The 12,717-nt window shown below is 45.2% G+C and overlaps 1 protein-coding gene across 4 annotated transcripts in view; it reads right to left on the reverse strand.

Annotated features, from left to right (window-relative positions):
* Nucleotides 1-2,116: 2,116 nt before the first annotated feature.
* The window catches only part of ZNF592 (zinc finger protein 592), a 341,162-nt gene continuing 330,561 nt past the window's right edge, over nucleotides 2,117-12,717 (reverse strand). For all 4 annotated transcript variants that reach the window (XM_069222355.1, XM_069222353.1, XM_069222352.1 and 1 more), the window contains one exon: nucleotides 2,117-4,478. In XM_069222355.1, the coding sequence (XP_069078456.1) occupies nucleotides 3,990-4,478 (489 nt within the window). In that variant the 3' untranslated portion in view covers nucleotides 2,117-3,989. The remainder of the gene's footprint in view (nucleotides 4,479-12,717) is intronic.

Genomic DNA, 12,717 nt, shown 5'->3' on the forward strand with positions numbered 1-12,717 from the left:
TATTTAGAATGGCCAGATAAGTAATACACAATCCTGCAGACTGGTGAAGTTGGATTTAATATTACTATTTCAGAAATGCCACTTTTAGAAAGTGAGCATTTCTCTGCACTTAAATCCTTCTGTGCCTTACAATCCACGTCTGTCTGGGTTAGTTGACAGCTCCTGTGTGCATTTCACTCAGACAATCCCAAACACAGGATGTTCAGTCACACCTGCACACATCTGCATAGTGAATTGATCTTCCTGGGCTGGGAGAGTGGAGGGCCTGACACTTACATGTCAAAGGACAGTGGCCTGCCCTCACACAATGGACTGCCAAACCTCCTACTGGGACCCTGGCAGACAAGCTGGAACTGAAAGGGGACCCTGTGTACTTCTAAGCCACTCTTACTGGTTTGCTGAAAAGGAACGCTGCATTGCTGTTGTCCTGCTGCCCTCTGTCTCTGCTGAGAAGTGCTCTCCAAGGGCTTGGATTGAGCTTGCCTCCTGTTTTCTGAAGTCTCAGGGCCAAAAAGACTTCACCTCTGCAACAAACTCCTTGTGCGGCAAAAACTCGCCGCACAGCCTGTCGGAATCAATGCACAGCCTGCACCGCAGTGAGAAAATCACTGCACGCCGAACTGGAACGACACAGCCCGGCTCCCCAAGTGGAGATCAACGCAGTGCCAGCGATGCGACCACAACTTTGACGCACGGCCCACTGGATCAGCACATTGCCGAGCTGGAACGACGCAGCCCGACTTCCTGCTAAGAGGAATCGACGCAGCGCCTGCCGCGTGACAGAAATTTCCCCTCATCGCCCCCCAGATCACCGCAGCTCCTGTAACTTCGGCCTCCACGCTCAGTATTTCTCTGCATCGTCACCAGGGAGTCCAAATACCCCGCAACCCTAGGAGGATCCAAGTCTGTGCGCCGAAAATCGACACAAGGCCTTTGCTGCGTGAAAAATATTGACTCATCGTCTGTGTGAGCACACCTCCCAGTTTTCCACACATCTCTTCCTCTGCGGTCCCTTGTGGATAATTTAGACGCAAACCAGGTACTTTGTGCTTGCAAGAGACATTGTTTTTAAGAACTAAAGACTCTTTATCATTTCCTAAAGTGATTTCAATGTGTACTTATCAAATCTTGATCGTTTTGACCTGCATTTAATCAGATAAATGTTCTATATTTTTCTAAACCTGTGTGGTGTATTTTTGTGGTGTTTATACTGTGTTAGTGCATGATTTATTGCACAAGTACTTTACACATTGCCTTCTAAGTTAAGCCTGACTGCTCAGTGCCACGCTACCAGAGGGTGGGTACAGGATAATTTGAATTGTGTTTAACTTACCCTGACTAGAAGTGAGGGTCCTTGCTTGGACGGGGTGCAACCTGACTGCCAACCAAAGACCCCATTTCTAAAAGGTTAGAACACTGGCACTGAGGTCTGGTTAGCAAGCCTGAGTACACTCTCACAATTGAAAAAACAGCAATATCAGTACAAAGCTTTGGAGGTGAATAGGCATTCCTTACAGTGAACTAGAATAGAAGCCATGTTCTCGTAACATCTAAGCAAATTACAAAAGCACCATTCATAAGCCAGTTGGCTGTCCCAGTGGCGTTTTAGCACTGTGTACATGTACTTAAAATTACTTAATTTAACACAGCCTGAAACTTGTAATCAACTTATCTTTGCCATGTGCTAATTATGCATAAAAAGGGGTGGTAATACGTTCTTAAGCAAAACGAAATGGTATGCTAAATAGTATAATATTTCCCATTGGCTTCTGTCAAGTGGAAAGCTCTTTATTTACGTCCATTCAACCTTCATTGTTAAAAGTAGGGAAGTATCTCTATTTCACCTGTATGCGTTTTCTTACAATATCCTGAAGGAGACATAACGACAAGGCCTAATTGCCGTTGCCCATAAATCCAATGTGATGCCTTGGGAGACCGCCGTGATTACCTCAGGCTACTGATAAAACAAACTACTCAGGAAAACATTCCCTAGGGTTCAATGGGAAACTGTATGCTAAAAACTGCAGTGTAAAGCCAACAATTCATGTCTTCCATTGGTTAAAGGAAAACTGTAGTTTCGTCCATTCCGCCTCTGCTAAAAATATGGTAGTATCTCTTTTTCACTTGTTGTATGCATTTTATTTGAATATTCTTAAGTAAACATTATGGCAAGGCCAAGTTGCCATTGCATTAAATAGATATGTGATGGGTTCGGTGAGCTCCCTCGTGATGTCAATCCACGGAAATCGATATACACAAGCTACCTATTAAAACTTTCCCTGTGCTAGTATGCAGTTATCAAAAAAGTACAAATATTCTGAACCTTTTGTATCAAAACACAGTTGAAATAAGAGTGCGCAATTTCGTTAAATGCAAGAAGATAAATAGATTGTTTTTTTTTTTTTAAATTATATTTAGCTATTGTCATAGTAAACAACACAAGATGGATTCTGGCTCAACAGAAAAAACAGACGCAATATTATACAGCATATAAGCAGAAATGCACAACGGGTGTACTGCACTTGAATCGTATGGTCACATGAAAAAGAAAAAATAGTCAATATGACTACATTTAAATAAAAAATCTGCAAAAGTAATTTATAAAATTGTGTAACGAGAGGACTATACAGTTTGATACAGTACAGTGGTCTTATGATAAAGAACATACTTTTTTTATTCTAGGAGAGAAGGTGGGATGATTTTGTGTTCATTTATTTTTTTACCTATTAAAGTGTTTAGAAAAAAATGTCGAGGGAGTGATGTGTTTTAAGGGGAACAAGCCAACTCCACTAATTATTCATTCTCTATATTGTTTCCACAAAGAGAGTTTGCACTGTCGTTATACCAGAATTCTGTCTTCATTCACTGTAATTGGAATGGTAATAGACTGTTTTAACTTGTACTGCCACATTTGTTTCTTCGCTAATGAACACTGGCAGGCTGACGCACATCTCTTCTTTCCATGTAGCTTTAAGTGACTTTAATTACAGAAGATCAAATATTGCTCATCTAAGGAGTGCTTCGGGATACATTATTCATTTGGTGCATTGGAACAACAGGCTCGTTAATTAAAGAGCCTGCAGCACAACGAAAGATAATAATAAAAACGTGCATGATAATAAGGATTTGGGGCGAACCTTTGTTACAACTCGTTTCTAAATCGGAAGAGAGTATTTTTACTATTGAAAGGAGAAAGGGACACGAAGAAACTACAACTAATCAGAAACGACTGATACTACTACAACCTTGCTGTGCATTACGCTTACTTTAGATAGGTAAGCACATATAAATTCCAGTAACTAGACCAATATCACATGTAAGGAGGGCGTGTCTGAGGAGCATAACTATATTAAGATATACATCTAGACACGTCCACTTGGGTATCGAGCAATCCAATAACTCTCCCCTGCAACGGATTCCAAAGGTCTATTTGATGAAACAGCAAAGGTAACCACATTACACAATACCAATGTGAATTAAGAAAAAGAGGGTGTCAGGCTGCAGAGTCCATAGCATGAAGTAGATGTACATTAAAAGTGCTGCAAAGGGTAAGTAACAGGATACTGGATGAGCTGTGCAGATACAGTAAAGAAACTGTACAGCTGGAAAACCTTTTGTTCTGCTTGTGAAGATACCATTTCTTAAAGTCTTAGTAGTCGCAAATATTTTTTGCAGTTATTTCCCTTTTTTCATTTTAATAAATAAAACGTCTCCGGCTGCGACTCAGCTAGACAAGTGGCAGTGGGTGGTTTCATCTCAACTTTGGTGGACAAGTTTGTTCTCCATATAAAAAGAAAAATGAGGTGATTTTTAATTGATTATTTACTTGAATGACCAGTGGACCCTCCATAAATTCGGACACAATATAAACCAGTACCACTTTGTTTTTTTCTTTAAAAGTAGCTCCGTGCTATTTTGCGTAAAAATAGTTAGTCTTTATAGTCTTTAAATTAGGCCCCCCTCCCCAAAAGAACTATCTCACGCCATTGTTACTCTGTTCCTCCTTTGCATTTTGTAGATAAAGATGTGTCATGAGTTCGAACATGCGCACCGTGTTCTACTTCACTGTCAAAAGTTTTCTCACACAATTTGCATGGCCATTTGCCACTTTCGTCCAGCACAGTATCTGCCTTCACATTCTGCTCTCCATGCCCATTGTTTTCAACTGGATCGAGTTCCTGGCTCTTTTCCTCTTCCTCGAGGCCCTCCAACTCCTTTACTTTGTGTACAATGAAGAGATGTCTATTCAAGGAGATCTGGGAGGTATAGCACAAGCCACAATGCAAGCACTGGAAGGTTGACTTGTCAGTCTTGTGCTGTGGTATGTGTTCCTGAAACTCGGCCTCTGTGCCTGTGGAGAATCCACATTTTGCACACTTATAATGCAACCTGGGTTTCTTTGCAGGAGGTGCTTCAGCAGTATCCATAATTTTAGTGCCGCTCAGAGTTTCTTCTGCTACCCTTTTTGGTGCTTCAACCTTTAAAGAAAATACATATTGTTATTGTTATGAAATTAGCAGTCAAAAGTTTTCATTCATGTATTTTTCTGAATTCTAATTAACATTTAATATGTTTAAAAAATATATATTTTATTCAGGGAAATAATGGTGGGCTATTTTCATAAATGGCCAGTTACCCCACTAGATACAGTCCTAAACTACCAGAACAAGGTCTTCTCTCTTCTCCCCGTAAGAAACCCATTAACTTACACTTTAGTCTCTGTTATTTTTCACCTCACATCCGCCCTAGGAGCCTGAAGACTTTGCTAACCTTATAATGTATTGACAGGTTTTTCAAGGGTGTACTGTTCAAATCGCTAGATCAAACCAACTAAGGCATTTTAACCTGCTTAGCGTTACTTCCCATCAAAAACGTCAATTTCAGAGGCAATACTTAAATGTGAACGAAAAAAAAAGAAATCAAGGCTTTCATAAGCATAAAAGGTAGGCTTTTATTAGTACCTATGAAGCAGAAATATGTGTTACCTGTGCACTGGCACTCTCGCAAAGAGGATAGACAAAGTAATTTAATATGAAGCTGGCCTTTAAATAATGTAGAAGTCTAGCTTGATTTTTATGAGATGCAAACCAGCATTAGCAAATGAGGGTTTAATGCTGTAATAAAAACTGTTATTTTTTAACTTGTGCAGTCCAAAAATTAATTATGTTGTTGCTCTAAGTTAAAGGAATAGCATCGTGCCAAGATCAAAAAATCACATTATTGTAAATATTAGCTACTGCTCACATTTCAAACGGTTGATACAGAATCTTAACAGTTTCTAAACAAGACTTAGTCAGCATCCTCCGTTTAGACAGATGTGCATACAAAAAAAACAGAGAAAAGAAACACCGATTTCAATTTTTGTGCCTGATATAGAAATACTAAAAATGTTCTAATACATTGGCCACCATGTTTACTTATTTTAGAAGAACAAGTTACTTACCTTTGGTAATGCCTTTTCTGGTAGAGCCTCTAATCTAACAGCAGATTCCTCACCTTGTGAATTTTTCCAGGCGCCAGACTGAGCCTGGAAGATTTCACAGCAACTCCCTCACCTTCCAGAACGGCGATATTGTGTGGCTCCATGTTGGGTCCATCCAACACCGGGTATGATGTTGGAGCAACTATATTGGTATCACCTCCACAAGCGAACACCAGTTTCTTTCCGATGTTTGTCTGCGCTGTTGGACATGGAGCCCAGAGAAATCCGAAGATGTCAGTGTAAAGAGCTTTAATTTTGGGATCCTATTAACGGTCAGGGAGAAATCTGAGTTTAGATAGAGGATTAACATGAAGAGGCGTTAACAAAGATAAGTTACTTGTTCTTCTGATAGACTTCTAACTGCATCACCTTGTGAACAGACACCAAAGCAGTACCTCCCCAGGTGGTGGGTCTGTGGAATGACTCAGCCCAGGAAATCCTGAAGGACAGATTGGATGATGTGACTGTTTCGCCAGACCTGGCTGGCCTGAAATAGCGTTTTGTCAGCGTGTGGAGGGATGCCCATGTAGTAGCCTGAAAACTGTCACACAGCTCCCCAGTGCAGTGGTAGCAGCCTTTGCTCTGGTGGAATGAGCCTGCAAACCTTCTGATGGCTGCTTCTTGGCTAACCCATGGCAGGTCTTTATGCATAATAAATTCATCAGGAGATGGCTCTATTTTGTAGTGCACAAAAATATGATAATCTGATTGATGGCTGTAGGAAGCTGGCTCTGTATATACTATATCAAAATGAGATATAGTGTGCACAGAGTCCAGGGGTTTCCCCAGAGGCTTGACAGAGGCAATAATAGATAATGCTAATGCTCTATTTGTAGTAGTGTGGTTGAGCAGTTAGGCTTATCAGAGGGTAGTGTAAAGCATTTGTTGTATACAGACAGACACTAAGGGAAACACACACTCAATGACTGAACTCCAGACCAATAGGATTTGTATATAGAAAAATAATTTTTAATTTATTTCTAGAACCACAAGATTCAATTTGCAGGTAAGTACATTAAATAAAAGGTACTTTGAATAGTTATAATCAGGAATTTGAATGGAATCAACAATGTACACAGTTATTCTTCAAAGGGGAAAAAGCTATTTTAAAAGTGGACAGTGCAATTTTCAACAGTTCCTGGGGGAAAAAAGTACAGTACAGTATTGGAGGTAAGTAATGGACCTACAGGTTCAGTCTCTGGGGCATAGGTAGCCCACCATTGCGGGTTCAAGATAACCCCAAACACCCAGCACCAGCAACACAGGGCCGGTTAGGAGCAGAGGTCTAACCGGAGCCAAAATAACGTGGTCACACATACAGAAACATGTCAGCCAATTTTTAGATAGGTGACCCAGTGAGACCTTACTCTCACCGAGGTGTCCCATCCTTGTTTTTAACACACCAGCAGACACCACTATTAAAAATGTAGATTACACACTGGTAACTGCCTAGGTGTTTTTATCTTCCCTTAGCTTAGCTGGATCCCACTAACTCCCGATAAAAATATATTTACGCACTCCCTCCCGTTCCTTTAACGGTGAGGTTGAGTCCGCCCAAGTGGCACTGTCCTACCTGGGTAGGGCTAGGTGGTCAAATGATGAAGCATGACACTATATAGTGTGCGAGACCACCTAGTCCGTAAAGGAAATACCCCCTCCCCGCTTTCACCTCCGTCCCACAGCACTCACACTCCACTTTTTGACACCCAGTGTGGTCTAGGAGCCCGCGGATAATCTCTTGTGGCTTTAGCTCCATTTCATTGGAGAACCCCATACTTTTTTGTGTTTATTAGCTTGCTTACACACACCTAGCAGACGTAATAGCAACAAGGAAAACTGTCTTTAAGACTAGCAACCTTAAAGAACAAGAATGCATAGTTTCAAACGGTGAACCCATTAAAAAAGTTGATCCGGAAGGCAAAGAAAGGCTGACAGCATCGACAAATAGCCATTGACAGACGCAACTGCACGACCCTACTGTGCTAAAGTAAAGGCAAACAACAGAACATCAGACAAATGGGCTCTCAAGGGATCAATTTGTTTCTCTCCACACCAAGCCACCAATTTCGCCCATCTGCCGGCATAAACAGTCTTAGTGGAGTTTCTCCTGGCCGATAAGATAATATCCACCACTTCTGGCAGGAGAGAAAAAGAACTCAGATTGCCCCGTTCAATCTCCAGGCATGTAGGTGCAGGCTTTGGAGTTGGGGGTGTAGAACCCGTCCCTGCGACTGCGAGAGATCTGCCCTGAGAGGGAGACAGAGCGGAGGGCACAGTGAGAGTTGGAGGAAGTCTGTGTGCCACACCCTTCCCGGCCAATTCGGAGCTATTAAAATGATTTGAGCCCGATCTTGGCGAATCTTCCTCAGAACCCGAGGAATCAAGGGTCTGGGGGAAACGCGTAAAGTAACTGGCCGCACCAAGACATCTAAAACGCACCCCTCAACGCTCCTTCCACCTGATACTAAAGACTGCAAAACGACGGGCAGTGTGCTTTGTCCAGAGTGGCAAACAGATTATCTGTGGAGAACTCCATAGCCTGAAGATGTGAAGAACCAGATCCCGATGGAGACGCCACTCGTGGTCGGCTCAGAAATGCCGACTGAGACCGTCCGCACGTACGTTGAGAACTCCGGCCAAATGGTTTGCTACTATGCAAATACGATAGTCCTGTGCCCAGGACTAGAGCCGCAGAGCCTCTCTGCAGAGAAGGTACAACCCTACTCCTCCCAGCTTGTTGATGTACCACATTGCGGTAGTGTTGTCCGTCAAGACCTGGACTGACTGACCACAAAGGGACGGGAGGAAGGCCTTGAGAACCAGGCGTATCGCCCGCAATTCTAACAGACTGATGTGAAAAGTCTGTTCCACTGGAGACCAAAGACCTTTGATCTCCAGGTCCCCCAGATGAGCACCCCACCCTTGAGTGGAAGCATCTGGTATGACCGTGGCCACTGGAGATGGTAGAGCAAACAGTCTTCCTTGGGAAAGATTGCCGTCCACAGCCCACCTTGTAGATCCACTGCAGCATCTCTGGAGATCGTTATCGACTCTTCAAGATACCGTTTGTGTTAAAACCACTATTTGCGGAGAGCCCTGCATGAGTGACCAACAGAATGCAAGAAGCGAACAGACCGAGCAGACGTAGGACCTTGAGGATTGGAACAACCGCTCCTTTTTGAAACATTGGAATCAACGCCTGAATGTCCTGGATCCGCGGAGGCGGGGGATAGGCCTGATTCAATGTTGTATCCAGTACTGCCCCTATGAACATGAGGCGTTGAGAGGGCTCCAGGTGAGACTTGGGCACGTTTACCGTAAAACCCAGTCTGAACAACAACTGCGTTGTTATTTGGAGGTGATGCAGCAAACCTCTGGAACCTTGGCTTTGATCAGCCAGTCGTCCATCCTCATATCCAGGATAGGTCTCAATCGACCATCCTTCTTGGGAATCAGGAAATATCTTCAATAGCATCCCTGACCCCTTTCCTGCTCTGGAAGCAACTCCACTGTGCATTTTAAAAGGACCTGAACCTCCTGCTGAAGAGATGATCCTCTGAACAAAACAAAGGACGGGGCTGGTTGGGAGGGGGAAACGCCTGAAAGGGAAGGGCACACCCTATCCCCACAATATTCAGTACCCAGGAGTCCGATATGACTAACTCCCACTTGTGAAAAAAATGAAATAACCTTCCCCCTTCAGGAGAAGCATGACTCGAAATGGATGGAAAACTAGGGCTGCTTTCCTTGTTGTGCTCCCCCAGAGGAAGAAGATGAGGAAGGGTGTTGCTGGGTGGCTCCTCGCGTTCTAACCCTCCCCCATCCTCTAAAGGACCTATATGAAAGGTTGGCAGACTGCTGAGTCGTCGATGGTGGCTTCCCAGGATAAGCGGCTCCACGTCCAAACCCCCTAAACCTCCGAAAGGACCTGAAAGGAGTAGATGTGGAAGCCTGCAGTCCCAAAGACTTCGCAGTGGCCCTACTATCTTTAAAGCGCTCTAAGGCAGAGCCCGCTTTGGCCCCAAACAACTTTTCTCCATCAAAAGGAAGGTCTAATAAAGTTGCCTGGACATCTGTTGAAAACCCAGAAGACCTCAGCCACGTTGGTCTCCTAGTGGCAACTGAAGTACCCATCACCCTGGCCACTGAGTCTGTAGTATCCGGACCAGACTGGCTGATCTGTTTGGCCGCAGCCTGGGTGTCCGACAGGAGTTCATGCAACTATCCCTGCATATCCTGCGGCAAGTTCAACACTACAGCTCTAGCCGGGTCCATCAGGGCGCGCACATATCTACCCAACACACAGGTAGCATTAACTGACTTTAGGGCCATACTGCAGGATGAAAAAGTCTTCTTAGCCATCTGGTCCATCCTCTTGGACTTCCTGTCCAATGAAGTAACAGAAAAGGAGCCTGGAGCAGAATGAGTCGAACAAGAAGCCTGGACCACCAAGCTCTCCAAGGTCGGATGTTGTGCCAAAAATCCCGGATTTCCCGGAGCAAGCCAGTACCTTCTTGCAACAGTTCTGGATGCAGCTGGTGATCTAATAGGCTTTCTCCAGATCTCTAAGATAGGCTCCGTAAGAACATCATTGAATAGGAGCAAGGGCTCTGCTGAAGTAGAAGAAGGATGTAAGACTTAAGTCAAAATGTTAGTTTTCACTTCAGCAGCTGGCAATGGAAGGTCCAAAAATTCTGCAGCTTTCTTGTTAAGAGTGGAAGGAAGCCGCCTCTTCCGTAAACTTCCCTGGGGATGAAAGATCCCACTCAGGGGAAGTGTCCAGCCCACTAGCTGAGTCTAGGCCCTGAAATTCTCCCAAGGGCTCAGCAATCTCTCCTTCCTCCAACAACTGTCTCTATGACTCTTGCTCTTCCAAGAGCCTCAACACTCTCCTCCAAGACCTCTACCTGGCCTCCAATCTAGGCGTCGACATGGAGTTAGCCGACATAGACGATGCCCGGCTATAAAACCGATTGGAGCAGACTGGGAGAAGGAGATGCACTTCTTCCTAACCGGGATCCATTCGGCGGCAGAGTTGACTCCAGCGGCGCCGTCGACATATGAGGCGCTGTCATCGGCATCGTCTGCCTAAGCGCAATGTCATTGGCGCCGGAGGCCTATGAGGTGATGTCATCGGTGCCAAACCGGCATCCTCAGCCTGATAAGAAGGTACGAATGGAGCAGACTTGTATGGAGCCGGAGAACCCAAGGAGAATGCCCAAGGACCCGTGGGACCAGCCGGTACACCAGCATGGGCCATAGCCTTATTGAAGATAGTGAACATGGCATTCAGAAATGCTGCCGGATACGCTCCTGGAGTCGGGAGGGCAGGAAACCTTGGATCTTCATGCGGTGCCTGGGCCGGATCCGGAACCAATGGCACCGACTCTTGAGCCCCAGGTGAAAAGTGAGGACGCGCTGGAGACTCAACCACCTTTATGGTGCCGACAAAGCCTGAGGACTTTGAGGCTGGGGAGTTACAGTGGGACTAACCTCCCACGTTGTACGACACTGTCTAGATGGAGACAGAGATCGAGATCGACTTCAAGAAGAACGATGTCGAGAGTCGTGTTGACGCCTCTTATTATGTGATGACGAGTCTCTAGTCTTAGACCTCCGATGAATTCTGTGTCCTTTCTTCGCCTTAGCTGAAAAGAGTTAAGCCTCTCTTTCCTTCAGCACCTTCGGATTCATCTTTTTGGCAGGACACTCACTCTTCTACATCGTGGTCCGAACTGAGGCACCATAAGCAATCCTTGTGAGGGTCCGTGACAGACATACGACCCCCACACTCCTGACAAGGTTTAAACCCTGACTTTTTAGGAGGAGACCTTGTAACCGATTACAATAAGAAACTTTGAAACTGTAGCTTCTCGAGAGCTAAGAGAAAACCGTTAGCATCAAGGCATAGAAAAAAAGGGAACTGACGTAAGCACGCCGGTGAGGACCTCTTATTGCCACGGTGACGTCAGACGGAGTCGTGTGCAGAGCCATGCAATTGTGATGTACTCGACGACATGGAGAGCTGGGAAGAAAACTTTCAGTCGAATGCTGGCACATAGGGAGAATTCATAAGGTGAGGATCCACAGGTAGTTGTATCCATCAGAATTCTAAATTTAGGGGAGTGTTTGGGTCAGGGGGCAGTAGCCAATGGTTACTGTCCCTGAGGGTGGCTACACCCTCCTTGTGCCCACTTCCTTTGGGGGGAGGTCACTCTCCTATCCCGATTGGTCCTAATTCCCCAAAGCAAGATGGAGGATTTCTCAAGGAGGGAGTCACTTCAGCTCTGGACACCTTAGGGGTGGTCTTGACTGAGGGGGTGACTCCTCCTTGTCTTTCCTAATTTTCCCTCTGGACTTGCTGCCAAAAGTAGGGCTGTGTCCGGGGGGCCGGCATCTCCACTAGCTGGAGTACCCTGGGAGCACTGTAATCCGAGGCTTGAGCTTTTGAGGCTCACCACCAGGTGTTACAGTTCCTGCAGGGGGAGGTGTGAAGCACCTCCAGCCACGACAGGCTTTTTTTCTGACCACAGAGTGCACAAAGGCACTCACCCCATGTGGGTCAGAAACTTGTCTAGAAGTGGCAGGCTGGCACAGACTGGTCAGTCTTAGACAAGCAGGTGGGATGCCCTGTGTGCATTGTTCAATAAAACCCACACTGGCATCAGGGTGGGCTTATTGTGCTGAGAAATTTGATACCAAACTTCCCAGTATTCAGTGAAGCCATTATGGTGCTGTTGAGTGTGTAATGACAAACTCCCGGACCATATACTTAATATGGCCACACTGCACTTACAATGTCTAAGAAGGGAGTTAGACACTGTAGGAGCATATTGCTCATGCAGCTCTGCCCTCACCTGTGGTATAGTGCACCCTGCCTTAGGGCCGTAAGGCCTGCTAGAGGGGTGACTTACCTATGCCACAGATAGTGGTTTGTGGGCATGGCACCCTGAGAGGAGGCCTAGCCTTTTTTCCCCCACCAGCACAAAGAAGCTGCAAGGCAGTGTGCATGTGCTGAGTGAGGGGTCCCCAATGTGGCATAATACATGATGCAGCACTTAGAGACCTTCCCTGACCACAGGGCCCTTGGTACCATGGGTACCTTTTGCAAGGGACTTTATTGTGTGCTAGGGCTGTGCCAATTGTGGGAACAAAGGTACAGTTTTAGGGAAAGAACACTGGTGCTGGGGCCTGGTTAGCAATGCTCTGGGCAGGATAGGTAGCAGTGGAAAGGA

Source organism: Pleurodeles waltl, chromosome 3_1 (genome assembly GCF_031143425.1).
Source record: "Pleurodeles waltl isolate 20211129_DDA chromosome 3_1, aPleWal1.hap1.20221129, whole genome shotgun sequence".
Taxonomy (NCBI): Eukaryota; Metazoa; Chordata; class Amphibia; order Caudata; family Salamandridae; genus Pleurodeles; species Pleurodeles waltl.